Here is a 17724-nt window from a genome sequence, read left to right on the forward strand (position 1 = left end):
TGGTCATTCTAAGACTGTCGCATGCGATTTCGTAACCAATCATCCTGTAGTGTGTGGTGTGTTACAGTAGATGGTCATGGCCGCTCTGATCTAAATCAGGGATTTTCCCCGACCTGGAGGTTAATGCAGCCTGTTGAATGCGACAGGTAGCCAATCAGAAGGTGGTGTGCTTGTTTTCTAGTGCTACACAAGACCCACTAGAAGCTTATTATCTGCCATATAGAGATTTCTTTTTTTTGCAAAAACACTGACTGTTCTGGATAGTGATGCAGAACTGCTATTATTTTGAATACAACTGTATTTAATAAACCCCTGCTTTGACCTTTGGGATTGTAATTTGGAGTTATTTTGAGCTATTTTTAATAAATTCTAAGCCCTCCCCTGAGAGACACCATTGTTTTCACAGTGTTCAATGTTATGAATACTAGGTTTGATGTGTAAAACTGGCATAAAACTACTTTGAATTTTACCATGGCAACAGATAATTCTTACTTTCTGAAATTATTTTGTCATTTTTGTGTACACCTAAGCACGTTTGATGTACATGCTTTGTAACTTGAGATATAACTGTCTCTGTGAAAATAAGATGAGCTGCGTTCATGAACGCTTAATCAAATGCTGCTGATTTATGTTTCCAATGAACTATTGTGGAAAAGGAATTCAGAAGCAGCAATGCTTTTGATGCCTGCAGGCAGAGTGACAGCTATAGGATAAAGGTGAATCCCAAAATTGCTGAGGCTAACCTCTCTTAAACTGCACAGATAATGAGGAGCTAGAGGCGCCTTGCAGCTAAGAGCGTGGAGAAGAGAGAGCCAGAGCAAAAATAATGTTCAGCCGATGTGTGAAGAAGCATTTTTTTAATACATACCAAAGCTGAAAGAAATGCCATTTTTTTCCTTTTCTTTATGTAAATTAGTTCAATCCCTCACTAGAGTAGCAGCAAGAAAAGACAATGTAACAGTAAGAACTGAGATCTGGGAAGAAAAAAAAAAACATACGTTGTATACTCCGTTGTGTTTTTATTTCTTGTTCCCGTGTGAATCCACGTAGATTCCTTGTTGTGGCGCAGTGGAGTTGCCCAGAGGACTCTGTAGACAGGGCCCAGCATACCCTTTCTTGGCTGTGCTGGAAATCCAATGCCAGTGTTCCATTTACACTTAGGGACCTCAGGGGCTGCAGGCCCGTTCCATTTAGATGGGTGATGACAATACGATTTGAGCTACCAATAAGAATCACTGGATGGCTGTCACCAGGATCTAAAATAAATGGAGAAAAAAAATAAAAGAAGGAAAATTGTTTATTTATTTGAGGAGCACAATTTTCACTCAGGAGCTCAGCAACAGGAGGCAAGCTGTTCTTTTTCTTTCAAACCATTATATTGATGTCTGGTTATGTTTCCACCATGTAATGGACTTTGACATGCTTAAGATTGGTATCTTAAAATCATCATCAATAGACCACGTGGTAAAAGCTACAGGAACAAGTTAAATATATGACTATCATCTTGGTAATTTTTGTCCTTCGCTGATTAAATGTGGGAAATGGAGGCAAACAGTAGTTTGTAGCTAAGCTAACTATGCTAAATGGCTGATAATCTCACACAGTCTACCTACCTCTCTTGAAGAAAAACTGGGTTACAAATTAACACTCTTTCTTTTGTCTGTCTTCTATTTCTCTCAATCTCGCTATTTTTCTTGAAACTTGACTACTTGGCGGTATACTAAGGTAAGGCAGTTCTTGTCTTGTACAAACTGCTGCTGAACATCGTCACCTGAAGCGCACTAAGAGGGAACAAACCATTTCATGAAGATACAGGGAGGTGTTAGAGTTAGGGTTAATGTTCAAATGTGGATATTTGCCTTTTGGACTGGAAGGGGTAACATTTTATGTTTACTGCTACAAACTAGTTAAAATTTTATATTAATAATTTATTGACAATATCCCAAAATGTTTTATTCTATTTCTGTTTTCAAAAAATACATTTTTGGGGGAGCCTCTTGTCGGGGACCCTTGGAATTGTCCAAACTTTTCCCCCCATATGGGCCCCTGACCGCCAAAGATTTTGAAACATTGCTGCTGACTGCAAATATAGGAATAAAAGATGAGATATATAGCACATCAGATCAAAATATCAGCATTTATCGGCAGATACTGTATTTGGATCTAAAACACAGCTCACAAAATGAGCCATTATTTGAAGCTTAACCAGCACATTTTCAGTCAAAAAGCAAAAAGAATTGGATAGGTGGAGCTAGATAGAGTTTGATTTTCCAAATAGCTAAGTTACATCTGTCATTTTGTTGTAACACACTCATTTTGTTGTAAAGTCATCAATAAAGATCAATACACCAGTCTAAGAAGCCATGCAAGTCCAATATACAATATATAACATCCACTGTTTCACTGATGAGCTTAAATATTAGGATAATTTATTTCTCCTGATTTTAACATTTCCACCAATTTTGTAAAAATTAATTGTTGTCTAATTGGTCTAAAAAGTGTGCCTCAATATTTTTTAGAGCTCATCTCTTTACCTTTCAGCAAATTTCAGTCCCTAGATAGATTCTTTTTGCTAATAGTTTGTGTCTCCTGGTGAATCCATGAAGTTCTCTGCCAACAGCGGACTGTGATTCCTTTAGTCCTGCTGTTTGGAGAAGTGTCCTTATACCGTTAATAGTTTTTGTGTGGTTTGTCTTTAAAGATCTTACAACATTTTTGTTGTCAACTACCGATGGTATTCTTGGTCCACCTGTTAAACGTCTGCTACTTTGCACCTCTGTGGTTTCTTTTTTCTTGAGGACATTACAAATGATTTAACTGGCCAATGTTTGTGCAATGGCTCTTATTGATTTTTCCATCTTTTCACAGCTGCTTGTTTTTTTTTTTACCCATAAAAGGCTCTCTGGTTTTCATGTAACTGGAAATTGTGTACACACAGGCAAAACCAAACAGAGAATACATGTAGTGCTGTTCATTGTTTAAATAATTAGAGTAAAAGGACACAGCTGTAAAAAGAAAGTAGTAAAATTCAGCAACATGTCCCAATACTTTGACCCAAAGATGGTGGTGCTCTATAACAAATAATGCTATTTTCTAAGTCGTGCATGAAATATAGATATAAATGCAAGGAAATGTAATCTAAAATGTTGATTTCTTGTCTTATCTTTTAATGTTAAATTGAAAATGTTTGCCATTTACAGAAAAAATAAAGAAAACAGTCCCACTGCAAAACAAGCAATAAGAATTAATGAATTTTAGAGGTCAGTTTCTCAAATTAATGAACATGGTACAGTACAACTTCAATGAATACATTACCTATAAATTAACCTGTTTTAATGCTTGTACAAATTAATCATAATAAAAAAAATTAGGCTTGTTTGACAAAAAAAACGAATTACAAAAAAACTTTAATATTAAACTGGAAACTCATTTCTTCACATAAGTAATTTTATAAATAGTCATCCCCTTTAAAGTGACTGGCCTAATTCAACAGCCAACTGGTGCTAGTAGTCTCACAATAAGTGGAATGGAGATCAGATGTGTGGTATGACTGTGTCTCAAGTAATTTTAGTATAAAGACACCTATGTCTGGAAGGTCCATTCACTAGGTAATCAGTATTCCTGGCTACTATTAAAGCACAAAGAAAAAAGAACACTTCAAGCAAATCACAGAAAAGGTTATTGAAAAGCATAGGTCATAGGATGGATATAAAAAAAATCTCTAAGGTGCTCAATATCTCCTAATCCATCATCAACAAATAGAAGGTATATGTCACACGTGTAAATCTGCCTACATCAGGTTGTTCTTGCATGCTGAGTGACAGTGCAAGACGGGCATTTGACTACAATGAAGGTGTCACAAGCTTCAGTCGCTGAGATCGGAGAGGTTCAGCACACAACAACTGTTGCCTGGATTCTTCGCCAGTCAAAGCTTTATGGGATAGTAGCAATGAGAAATGCAGGGTTGAAGCAGGGTTTCACTGGAGTTTGCCAGAAGGTATGTGAGAGACTTCATGGTCAAATGGAAAAAAAGTGTATTGGTGGGTTTGGCCATCAGACCAGACACTATATGTTTGGTGGACACCAATCACTGCAAATAACCACAAATTCACAGACTCCACCGTGAAGAATGGCAACAGGAAGATCATGCTGTGGATCCTGCTGCCTCTATGCAGGCTTGTAAAGGTAGAATGTAAAATAATTGCAGTAAAATATATGGACATCCTGGAGAATAATTTGTTCCCATTTTCTAGAGAACTGCAGCTTCGAAGAACATATATTTTCTAACAAGGCAATCACCAGCTTAAGCTACACAGAAGTGATTTGAAAACAACAAGGTGTAAGTCCTGGAGTGGACCAGTCAAAGCCCAGGCATCAATCCCACAGAGAATTTGTGGCTGCACTTTTGCACTGTTAAGAGCTGATTCCCAGGCAACCTGACAGAGCTTGAACAGTTCAGCAAGTTAGAATAGAGTAAAATTACTGCCAGCACCCTTATGTGCAAGCTTGATTGAAACCCATCCACACAGACTCCATGCTGTGATGGCAGCCAAAGGTTCATCTCCTAAATACTGACTTGAAGGGGGTGAATATTTATGCAATCACCTATTTTATCTTGTATATTTTTATTTGTCATTATTTTTGAAGAAATCTGTTTTCACTTTGACATAAGGTTTCTTTTTTTTGGAAATTTTGTTTGTCAAAAAGAAAGCTTGTTGATCATGATTCTTTTGTAAAAGCAATAAAAAAAAATTTAAACATGCAAAGGGACACAGATATTCAATATCTATGATTATATTCATATATCCATGAACTCCACACAATCTGAAATCCGTACTGTTTTAGAAATTAGATTTTTTTGAATATGAACAAAGGATGTCTGTGCATTTGGCTGTTCATGATCACTTCAGCACACAGCATATAATTCCAGTAATTCATCATCAGGCTATATGAACAATTCAGACTCAATCGGTATAGCCATTCATTTATTTTTCAGTTTTTACCATAGAGAACTGCTTGCTGATTCATTCAGCTCCTGCGTTTATGATTTACTTTCCAACATGGACTGCTGAATGTCCATCATTTGAAAACCAGCATGTTTTTTGTGTAAAACATTACAGATGCTTGTAAAAAATAAAAATAAAAAACAGATCAGATTTGTAAGCAAAACAATAATTAAATATTGCCACGTAAAAAGCCTAAATATTTTCAGCCCTACAAAGTAAATTTACTATTTAATCAACCACTTATCCTGCAGAAAAATTGCTAGCCAAATCCCAAAAAAATCTTAGATGCAATAAGCTAAACAAATAAAACTCTGGAACCACAAGTAACAACTCAGGTGGGAATTGATGGACTTTTTTCCAACCCCGATCATCCAGCAATAGACCACAGTGGTAAAACAGAAATAAGCTGCCTTTATGGGTTTAATTGACCGTGCACATTCTTTGACATCAGGTTCGCCCTTTTAAAAGGGACCCTATTTATCCCAATCTCCCACACAAGTTCAAGTCAAGGGCTGCTCTCCTAATGCACGCAATAAATCAGAATGTCAGGTAACATAACTACTAGTGCATGACTCAGAACGTGTACTCAGACGTTTTGATGGAGATCTGCTTATATCCATCATTAGGTGTGCATTGTTGTGAAGTTTTTATTCTGTCAAAAAATAAACAAATTATGAACTATTAAAACTAATGAAGAGTGGTGATGTAGTGACAGTCCATACTACCTTATTCCAGTGAATATTGAGAATTATGCAGTACATTGCAAAAGGGATTTGCATTAATTGAATGCTTTCACATTTTACTACATTACAGTAATGAACTTTAACATACTTATTGTGGTTTTATGTGAGACGCAAACACAAAGCAGTGCTGAATTGTGAAGGAGGTTGAAAATGACATATTTTCAATATTTTTCATAAATAATCATTTGAAAAGATGGTGTGTATCTGAAGAACCACCTTTCACTACAATTATAACTGCGAGTTGTAGCTGCAGTACTTTGGGTATGTTGCTGCAATTTTTGCATATCTAAAAACTGGATTTTTTTAAATTTTTTTTTGCAAAGAAGCTCAGCTAACAGGTTTTTTTTTTCCCCAAGCTCACACAGTTTTTAACTCTCATCAAAACAACTACATGCGCTTCCTAGCATAATGCTGCCACAACACTATTTCACAGTTGGATGTTGCACTCAAGCTGACATCCTCTTGGTTTTCTTACACATGGAGTGTTAGAGTTGTGTATGTGGTCTCATCCAATCAGATCACCTTATTTAACATGTTAGTCCACACAATGACCTGTGGAAAACAAACATTTTTGGAGTGAAAGACAAGTAGCTATGAAATACTAAGCTGTGGATTTTTTGCAGCCCTGCCAGCCTTTTCAGCATTATTCCCAGCTTGAGGTGTTTTATGTCCTAAAGCAGCTTTAAACCTTCGTATATAATCCACCTCATGTGTTCCTTAAACTTATTTATTTCTTCAGTAATATTTATTAACAAACTTTTACGGCCTGAACTGAAGAAATGATTGAAGGTGTACCAAGATCAATTACACACAGGTGAACTCTATTAACTAATTGGATAACATATATCTTTAATTGGATGACTTTTAATTCCCTTATAGCATGAGTGTCAAACTCCAGTCCTCAAGGGCCGGTGTACTGCAACTTTTAAATGTGCCTCTGCTGCACCACACCTGAATAGAATAATTAAGTCATTAGCAAGGCTCTGGAGAACTTATCTACACAAGGAGGAGGTAATTAAGCCATTTCATTCCAGTGTTTTGTACCTGTGGCACATCTAAAAACTGCAGGACAGCAGCCCTCTAGGACTGGAGTTTGATACCTGTGCCTTATAGGTATCCATGCAAGGGATTGACTCTATTGGCACACAACACATTTCAGAATTTTATTTGTAAAAAAAAAAAAAAAAAAAAAAAAACCTGTCTTTTTTGCTTAAACTTTAAATTCTGCAGATAATTGTTTATAGATTGAAATTTATGTTTGTAATGCAATGAAATAGATTGTGGCTTATTTTGACATCATGCTGCTGCTGTACACATAACAATAAATTCAATGTGTTACTTTGATGGGTTTAATGCCTTCAGCACAGAGAAATCAGATGGGGATGGTGAAGATAGGAAAATATTGACAAAAGTTTTTACAAGCCCTCTCCCTCCCCCAAGTTATTTTGCTGAAATTAAATTGGCTGAGTGCAGCCAGACTGACGTTTTTCAGGGATCTGTTCGGGCCTTGACAAGAGGCTTGCCAATAAATATATTTAGTGTCTATTGAAAAAGGGTTTACAACCTGAAACTGAATGAATCTTAGATTTAGAACATCTTCAATCTGAATGAAAATTGTCAGATTTATGCGAGAAAAAAAAAGCCCTAACAACCTCCATGTTAGTCTGAATCTAATAGGTGGATCAAGATTAAATTACTGAAAGAAGAATGTGGAATTTTAACTTCAGCTGTACTTTCAGCACACAAATGTGGTCTTCATACCCTGCTGCCCCTCATCTTTTGGCCTCTCACAGCTCTATCACAGATATATATTCATGAGCTTTTGCAGAAAATGGTAACCTTGTAGTTACACTCCCACCACTATCACTCTCTGCTAAATTAATATTAATGCAAGCGAGCATTGGGTTCAGTTAAGTTTATGGGTAATCATATTCAGTTTATTCCTCATAGGACACAAGTCACTGTGATTAAAAGCCATAACAGTCATGTTATGCCCAACAAGGTGTTTCTGGCCTCCAGCTATTTCCAATCTATGTGTGCACCTTAACAATGAAAAAAAAGAAAAAAAGAAAGAAAGCTGGATGCAAGATGTAAAACTGTACTACCAAATTAGTTAGGCTGATTAACTTGCAGGTGACAGATTACCTGAACACAGCATCCTTCTTGAGTACCTAATTTCAACAATTAGCAGGTTGCTTTACTTGTGGGGACACATTCACTGCTGAGCCGCCAACAGCTATTAGCATAAATCAGTTATTGTCTCCGAACAAATAATGCAGACGGCACCCTCTTAAAACTCTTGTTCTCATTAATTTTATCATTACACCAACCTCAACAGATCTGCTCGTTCCCGTGTGGGTGATGGATGTGGTCAATGCTAAACCACATTCATCTTGCCCCGCCGTTTCTCATACAGATCGAAGCCTTGATAAGCTGGAATTCCAGCCTGTTTATTAATAGAAGTGAAACATATGTGCTATGCAGATTACATTGTTTCATGTATGCAAGTGTGCTGCTCACCTTGTTTGGCTCTGCAAGATATCCTGTCAGGCTGCAGGATGTATCCTTCTGTGCAGCTGCATCTGTATGACCCGTAGGTGTTCGTGCAGGTTTGGCTGCATGCACCATACATGGCACATTCATCATGATCTTATGGAAAAAAGGGAAGAGAGTCATTTGTAACAAATTAGGTGTTCTCAAACATGACCCAAATACATAAAGTAATGCTAATGTGGCTTCAGTCTGACATCTCAGGTGTAATTACTTCTGCTACCAATAAGTCATCTTTGGAGTCGTAATAGCCGTTGAACTACTCTTTAGTACATCTTTTCCAACTGGATCAAATTCAGGATGTTCAGCTATTTTGATACACTTCCTCCACCAGCATAATCATGCCACTATAATTTATATCTTCAGGATGAATTTTGTGCAAAGTTCCCTCTTTGTATGGCCTCTGACATATGTGAAGAGCATTTAAAGAAAGAGAAAGAAATGCACAGACAAGATGTAAGCTGTATAAACAATATGTGCATGAATGTGTACGTGCTTTGGTGTGGAAACGTTGCATGCAAGAGGCTCTCCCTGCAGACAGTTGGCTCTCACATACCGTACTCTAAAACACCTACTTATTCATATGAAAGAAATCTGGATGAGGGAAAAGGGAAGGAATGTTGTTGGCAGATTGGATTTGGGGTGTGGTTGGGTTCTGGGTTTAGTGGGAAGGGCTCCATGGTGTGAAGGACTCTATCAGCTATATAGATTCTTACCTCTGCAGCTCGTTCCATCCTCACCAACCTCAAAGCCGTCGGCACAGAAACAGAAGGTGCCGTTTCGTGTCATGACACAGCCATAGCGGCACCGGAGCTCGTGGCAGGCTGACAGGAGCTCTACAATTGACAAGAGATAGAGTTAGGAAAATTACTTTTCTACTTTACAAAAATATGCCTGGTTTCCCTCTTTTACTCTTAAATACTTCAGTCTCATTTAGCAAAGAAAAAAAGCCAAGCTCACCATCATAAGTTCATTTATTTAATAAGGAGTAAGTTAAAGATAAATTGTCTTAATTTCTGTTAATTTTGAAGATTATGGCCTACAGCTAATAAAACCAAAAATTTGGTTATTTAGACAAAATTACATAGGACAAAAAAAGTTTGTCTTTTTTTTAATACAGAAAATCTGTGGTAAGGTGTTGGTCACCACAATCATATGGAAACCTGCTCACAGACAGTAACAGACACAATATGCAAAGAGAGTAAGGCATAAAATATAAAGAATCTGGTTGCTGTATTCAACCATGTTGGAGAAATGAGAAGAGGGCAAAGGCGGGGTAGAAAAGGGCCAGAAGCCATGACAATAACCTCTGCAAGAAGAAAATTATGAAGCAAAACCCATTGAAATGTTTTGGGCTAAATTAGAAGCTGTGGCCTTAACCTGGAATCAGTGCTTAATTGGCCACTACACAGATATATCTGGGACATGGTCTGCAATTGGCTTTACTGTTATATTTCTTATGTTCAGCCACTCTTAAACCAGTGATAGTCTGATTTGTCAATATAGCTCCGTAACTACCTGAAAATTAAATTGCAGCATATTAATATTTTTCATGCAAATGTCAAATATGGAATCAATACAGTTAGAAAATGCATAACAACGGAAAGAAATGTCATCCCCATTAAATGTTCAACAGTACTGTCAGTGGAAAAACGTTTCAATAATCCAAAAGTGCAGGCTTTATAACTTTTATTAATATGTCAGTCAGCTGTCTAGGCTGTCTAAGCAGCACAATTAAAACTTTTTTACTAACATTGCAATGTCAAATCTTCATCTGACACACTGAATGACGGAGTAAGGCTCCATTGCCAACGTTTCATTTTAGGTGTATTTTCAGAATACTGTAATTTGTTCTGCAAACACAAGAACATCTAATTGTGGAATGAAGAATATGTCGCAGAACAAATCAATAAGTGGAACAAAAGAGCAAATTAGTCTCAAAACAATGCTTTAACAACACAAAGGCGGCTGAACTTTCATTAATGTCATCATCCAGCTCAGTGGAGACAACTGCATATCAATTTTTCCGTGATCTTTCCGGATGCTCTATCTAAAGAAATTAATAAAATGTCACAGCGGTAGATCAAAGTATTTCATGACAGGGTGCAGTTACACTCAAAGTGATACAAGAAAAAGGCAATCACAAGTTTAGTCATTATTATACAGTGGATATTTTTTTCTTTCAATTTTATACTTAGCAGTTGAATTGTGTGCTGCTAGTCATTAATTGTCACTGTTTTCATTATAGGCTACAATACGTCTTAACTAACTACTACATGAAGATGAATGACGTGTTGTTTGGAGTAGGCCTATTAATTCTCAGTAAGTACATATAGAAACCAATTTGAAGACTTGCACATATTAAAACCAGTTTAATAGCCTCCAACGAAATGGTGGCTTGTCAACAGTGCAACATTCTTTATACCCAATGGCAGCCTAGAAGGGTCAAACTCATTCAATTAGTTAGATGTATAGTTAATTTGCAAGAAAACATAAGAATACTGTGAACAGATGAATAATTAAGTGAACACTGCAGCACCTTTGCGATTACGAGCGTCCCATGATGGTAAAGACGTGTATGAAAACATTGAAATAATTGGTTGCTATGGAGACTCTGTTCTCTCCCAGTAGGTTTTAGAGATTTGTCTACCTCACTTAAGTACTTGGTGTGCATAGTAGTTCAGTTCAAGTTATGGCTTTAAAATTAATGCCATCTTAAAACATGGAGCAAGACTCAATATTTAGTACACAAGGATGAGACTAGAAGAGATTTTGACAATATTGTGAGAAAAAAAACTAAAAATTGTTCCTATTCACCAATAGAGTCAAAATTTTTATAAATAAACTATGTTTCAAAGAATATGTAATAGCTGCAGAATAATCCAATTCAGGTTTGAGTTGTTCAGGATCAACAAATTTTTCAATCCAAAGATATTTTTGACCTTACTGTTAAAAATATATTTTATTCTCAGGTCCCCAACACCAGGCAATTGCTTTTATGGTAGAATGAAAAATAGCATTATTATCTTTATAACAAAGATATAAAGTTTTAGAAAAATATAATTTAAACATATTCTTGAATATAAAAATATCGGTGTAAAAGAAGCAAAGAGTTTGTGAACTAATGACAAAAATATTTCTTGTACCTGTAGAGTCATCTTGTTTTGCAGTGTTTATAATTGATAAAAACACAACCAAACATGATACATTTGCTAACATATTTAGTTTGCTTATTATATTCACATGTTGACTAAAGTTGTAAGAGTTAAGAAAACATGCCTCATATTGCAGACCTTTGGACTTGTTCATGGCTTGTAGTTTGTATATTTGTCGAATTCTATGTGGTCTAATTGCCTACAATTAATTGAAAAAAAAAACCCTCTACATTTGAGGGGTTTTTTCTTCATAGGAACAAGGTTTATCAAATATAAAACTAACAAAGCAAAACACTGTTCAGTGTGCAACAATTAATTTTAGGGTGGATCAGTCAAAGTATTTTAAAATGTTAATCAAAGTTCAGTTCAGACACATTGGAATTATGAAAATGGCCAGTACATTTGTGAGTACAGGAAACTACTAATAAAGTCCCAACTTTAGTGTAGTTAGTGACTAATAGTCATTTTCAGAGGGCTTTACAATCAGTGACGTATTGTCATTTTTCTAGTCAGTAAAATCCAAACTTCTGCCACAAAAATAGCAAATGGTACAAGCTTCTTTAATCCTGTTGTGGGATTAAATCCTCTATAGTCAACACTGCCAGCACAAGACCTTTTTTTCTTAATAAGACAAATTTCAATTAATAGCCATAATAACATGATATCAAGCTAAAAGACATCACACACTGATAGTGTCTAGATGGCAAAAGACTTACTTTTATTTGGAAAAAATATTGTGATGTAGCAAGGATTGTGTCTCCCCTAAAGGGAGACACACAGTAATGAATTAGTAATTAAAAGTTTCCTGACTTTAAAAAATAAAGTAGAAATGCAAAGCAATGCTTCAGTTATTTGCATTTTATTGGTAACAATAATTCAGACACCAGTAATATTGTGGAAAACAATTTCTGCCCTAACTAAATAAAATGTACACAGATTAAAGGTCAGATTTTTTTTTTTTTTCCGCATTACTGAGTGTGAGATTGTGCTACTGCAATAAACAAAGTCTTTCTTCTCCACGTAGCCGAATGAATGTGGAGGTAACTGTTGTGAAACAATATCAGTCTCAGAGTGAACTGCTTTTAAGATGGCTTGGAAGAAACAGCAGGGAGGAAAGCTCTGTGTACTTTGTCTGCTGTGCTGTCAGAGAGGTTTTGATGGAAAAAGAGTTGTATGTGAAATGACAGAGCTTTCATTTCTAGTACAAATGTGTCTTCTGTATGACAGAGAGTAAGAAAACACTGAAAAACTAAAATGTAAATGCCCACTAACAATGGCTAAAAAGGCTGCTTTGACATTTATGTATTAATATGTCTCCTCTGCTCCTGTGGTGAAGAGATGTTTCTTGGTCGAAAATACCTGAAGCTTGATGTACTTGAAAGAGAATGTTGAGAAAAATATTCCTAAACGATATACTGCTGGTGCTTTGCACATACAGGATATGCTGCATTAATCATGTCATGGCTCTTCTAAATAAATAAGCACCTTCAAAGAGCACAACCATCCAATGAAAAAGTTATGTTTTGAATAAATTTGTTTGAAAACGATAATTAAAATTAAACACAATAATCTTTAGTTCTTTTAGGATTGTGTAAAGAAAATTCCTGATTAAGGCAACAGAAAAATCCACTTTTCAAGGAGAAATGTTTTAATCTTTTGAAATATATTTATATTAAATTCCTGATCACATAAATATTTTGTCAGTGCAAATAAGAGTACCCTGGTTTTCTTTTCCTCTTCTGCGGATATTAAAGAAAAACTATCTGAACTGTTTATTCACATGAATAATGGAAGATTTTGAGTCACAGCTCTGCATGTTGCCTCAATTGAACATAAGTAAAAATAGAAACACGTTTACAGCTATGGTATTCCTGCTGTGCTATCAGTAGCGTGCAAACAAGCCTTCAAACAGTTTTCAAAAGGTCTTAGATTTATTAGTTGTTAAGTACCGGTTCATGTTTTAAACACTAATGATTATGGTTGTGCAGTCTGGGGCTTCATTTCTTTTTTTTCCAGAAAAATAAAAGTGTACTCAGCTTCAAACTGAACTAAAAATAAATATTTTTGACTTGGTGAAAAGACAACTACGATAAGAACACATTTCAATTTTGAGTTTTAGTCATTTGGATTCCTACTGTGCCAATTGATTCTTGATTCATAATTTCAAATTGATCAATTTTTAATGGTAATTGAAGTCAACCTGTATTTTAAGAAAAAGAAAAAGGCTTCACAGAGAATGGGTTGCAAATTAAGTCAAACACCTCGGGAGCAGCAGTTTCTTTGATTAAACTAACAATTCAAACCAGGTTAAAAAAAAGAAAAAAAGAAAAAAAAGAAACAGGAAGTGTGATCAAAGCTGAATAAAGAGCATTCAAAATTAATAAAAGCAACTTGTTTTTCACTTGTTAGCATTTCTGTGAGACTCTAAATAGACTTAACGTACTGATTACACATTAACAAATGAAAAAGACAGAATTTTCTAAGTTTCAACATAACTTTGTGACTACACAGAGGTTGACATATCAATTAAAAATACTTGAAGCTCATCACCAAAAGTAAATCAGTTGAAACATCAAGAAGACCAGCAATTAGAAGGCATAAAACCAATGAAGATATTTCCATTGATTACCAGGAATGACAATTTTTAGCATACCATTCTTTTCTTGTACACTGACCATCAACATATTTGGCAAATACAAATAATTTTTAGTCTGAATCATACAAAGATCTGAAGAATTTGGGTTAACTATGCGCTGGGATTTGAGAAGACAGATGGGCCCATTTTGTCTGAACCTGAATGCAATAGTTTCTTTGGTTTTCTGGTAAAAAAATTTAAAAGGGGATTAGTCCTGGCATTAACTGGTGTAGATTTTTAATGAAAAATTCCCTGTCTTGCTTAACTATGGTATTAATTACTTACTCAGAGCCATATATTATGCTCTAAATTACTCTAAATTATAAAGCAAATTGCAAAATGCCAGCAGAAAAATATTTTTTTTTCACTTGCTACATGATTAACTGATCACAAGCATAAGTACCCTACAGTATGTTTAGTCTTGGTCAAAGTGGGTTTATCTCTGTCATCAACATTTAAGTTTGAGCACAGTTAAACTCCATCGTTTTCAGCTGCAGCCAAGTAAGTATAGAAAATGGATAAACAACATGAGGATGATGAATGACACATACACAAAAAAATTACCTTGAGAAAACCTGAGTATTTTAAAAAATATATATTTATGGTATCTATCCAATATATATTTATACTATCTATCCCTAGTTTATAGTGGTTCATTGTGAGCCCATCCTGGGCTTGCACATTCACATTTTTCAGATCTCATATTAACCTGTTATGAATGCTTTTTAACTCTAAAAGGAACCTGGAAATCCTGTAGAAGAAACTCCCACCCAGTGTGACAGAGCAGACCCATTTCACTAATGTGGCCACAGTGGAATGAACATCCATCTCAATGATAAGAGCATGTGACTGGCAATAATACTTTGTAAAAGCAGGTAATTTGTTTTGAAGTTTTCAGTGCTTGACAGGCGGGTCAAAGGCTGACGAATAATCCACTTGTACCAGTTTACCTATTGTCAAAGTTGTGTGTGGACCCTGAGTGACCTTTGCATTTCTATTCATCGTGAGATATAGAGTACCAAGAATACTTCCCTGTTGTGAAGCAGTAATCAAATGTCTACATGCTGGGCTAAAGATATTCAAAGCTAATCCTTGTATCTGCTCAGAGATGCCAGATGATGAGCTTTTTCTCTTGGCAAACAGAGAGCTGAGGGGATTGTATATCTGGAACTGAGCCTGCTTTTCACATATCTAAGCTACCTCTGCATGCATGAGTCAATTGTAAAGTGCTTGTTGTATTCCTGCCACTGTAATCTAGAAATAAACAATATGTATGAGACACTAAGCATTAAATTCTTTAAGAAAACTTTTTTGTTTTTTGAAAGATCACATCCTTCAAGGGATATATCACAAACAACTTTTTTTTTTAAATTTTTTTAAATAAGGCAGTATCAATGTCTTTTAACATGGTCTACTATTAATGGTCTAATAGTAGACCATTCATCTTATGGTCTACTATAAAATTAATGTAGAGGAAACATTTGTTCTTTATACTTTAATTTAGTTAGTGACTTATGGCTTTCTATTTACTTCAATAATGCAAATGATGTGATAAAGGCCAATTTCTCTTCAAAATGGGAGAGGGAAGAAAATATACAAATTAGAAAACGACTACAAGACAACAACTGCCTTTTTACACCAGACATTTTCTGTTATGCAAAAAGCCAACAGTTCTTAAACAACTAAAAGTGTAAAAAATAAGGTTGTATGAGATGGTGCACTTTATAGACTTATTGCCTTTAAGTGTATTAAATAGAACGGTTAGAAAGTTAAAGACAATCTTTACATACATGTTTTAGGAGGTCCCATGGAAAGACCTACAAGATCCAAGCTTCAAAAATAGTAACTGTAATTAAGAAATGACCAACGGTGCAATATGTGACAAGTATTAAGTGTAATGTTAAATTGAAGGTTTGTAAGATAACATACTTCAGACTCTACAGGGGAGTATGTTTAGAATTATTTGGATCTAAAACCAATATGATATATGTTACAACACACCAAAAATACTGTATAAAAATAAACATAAACAAAAACTCAGACTACAAATACAAATTACTACAAATTTTGATTCTATAAAAGTCAGCCTCCACATTGTAAGTGTAACAGATTTTACTTCTTATTCCTTAAAATGAATGCTTGCAAAATTGCAATGCAAAATCAATCTAGCTTTAGTGTACTCTGTATCTACTAATGACAATGTAGGGCCACAGAAATTAGTAAAATTAGTGGAATTACTGACTATTACCATTTTGCCATGTTTCTACTATGTGTTAAAACTGCCTGCCACAGCACCATAAAAAAACACAATTCTCTTCCACTGACAAAATAGTGTTTAGAAGCCATGTTCATGTGACATTTCTGTCAGCCCAGCTTTCGTTATTTATGAAAAGAAGGGCCTTCCTAGGTGGTGATATGACACCACCACATATTCTGTAAGAGTAAAATATTGTTTTAAAAGCATTATTGATGAGTAAATAGAAGTTTTACTCCTGTGATGGCTTGAGGATACTGCTTGGGGTGCTAGTCAGATGTTTGTAAATCCCAATGTACCAACTTGTGCTGCTGTGCTTCAAAACACTATGTACAGATGTATGTGTAGGTTAACAGACTTTGTAAACAGCGTCATTCACACTTTGACCAATCCTGTTCAAAGCTCAGTGAGGTTCTTCTCTAGTTTGTGGAATCACTGGTGCCTTAGTTTATATGGCAATGGATGATTATTTTATTGCTATTGTTCTTGATTTTGCTTTATCTGTTTCTTGTTTTTTTATGCACCATAATTGTGTCTAAATAAATAGGACTGATTGATTGATTACTGCCATTACCTTTTCTGATTTATTTTTATCATCTGCTATAAACATAGATTCTTGTACCTTTGAGTAACCAAGCCTTATGTAACAAATTATCCACAATATTTAGAAAGAAAAAAAGGTCTCATGTAGTTTTTTTTTTGTGCAGCAGTGCAATAGAAGGGAAGGCTCTTTCGTTCCTTGCTCTCTTTACAATAATGTGTCTTTATTAATACTGGATGTTAATTTAAGTTACTAATGCCTCAGCAATACCTTTCCACACATCTGACACAGTGACCTGTAATATGGTCTACAGCTGTCATGACCCATATAGTGGTGAGATTTTATACAATAACAAAAATTACATGGGTAATAATGACCCACACCAGTGGAGAATGTACATCGCAATTCTGTTAAAAGTAAGTTGCAGTACTGTTGAAGTTTTGTGACCTAAATATAGATTTTAGTTTAGATCACAGCTTAAACGCAAGGACATCATGGCAGAATAGATCACTCACACAGCATAATACTCTCAGATCTTCAACATTCAGCCACACAGATGGCAGAATATGAATTCAGAGAGCTGCTTTGTTCCTTTGCCAGTAATAACAAGAAGTCTCACCATGAACAAGAAAACAGTGCTCCAAGGCTAACAGTCAGATTGCCCCATCTGGCCTAGTTCTAGCTTCCCTTTAGGGATGGCCATGGCCTTTGTCTTTGAATAGCCTTACTCCACAGTTTAGCTTTCCTCCACAGTCAAGGTCTATATTTGATGTGGGACCAAATTCAGATGCAAGCCAAACACAGAAGGTACACCAAATGCCAGTTCAAAGAATCTTTGTT

The 17724-nt window shown here is 35.5% G+C and overlaps 1 protein-coding gene across 1 annotated transcript in view; it reads right to left on the reverse strand.

Annotated features, from left to right (window-relative positions):
• The window catches only part of lrp1bb (low density lipoprotein receptor-related protein 1Bb), a 301838-nt gene that overhangs the window by 163993 nt on the left and 120121 nt on the right, over positions 1-17724 (reverse strand). Inside the window, exons 3-5 of the mRNA XM_044132659.1 lie at positions 9016-9135; positions 8270-8398; positions 999-1256 (exon numbers count right to left, since the gene is read on the reverse strand). Coding sequence (XP_043988594.1) covers positions 999-1256; positions 8270-8398; positions 9016-9135 — 507 coding nt within the window. The remainder of the gene's footprint in view (positions 1-998; positions 1257-8269; positions 8399-9015; positions 9136-17724) is intronic.

This window comes from Gambusia affinis, linkage group LG11 (assembly GCF_019740435.1).
Source record: "Gambusia affinis linkage group LG11, SWU_Gaff_1.0, whole genome shotgun sequence".
NCBI lineage: Eukaryota > Metazoa > Chordata > Actinopteri > Cyprinodontiformes > Poeciliidae > Gambusia > Gambusia affinis.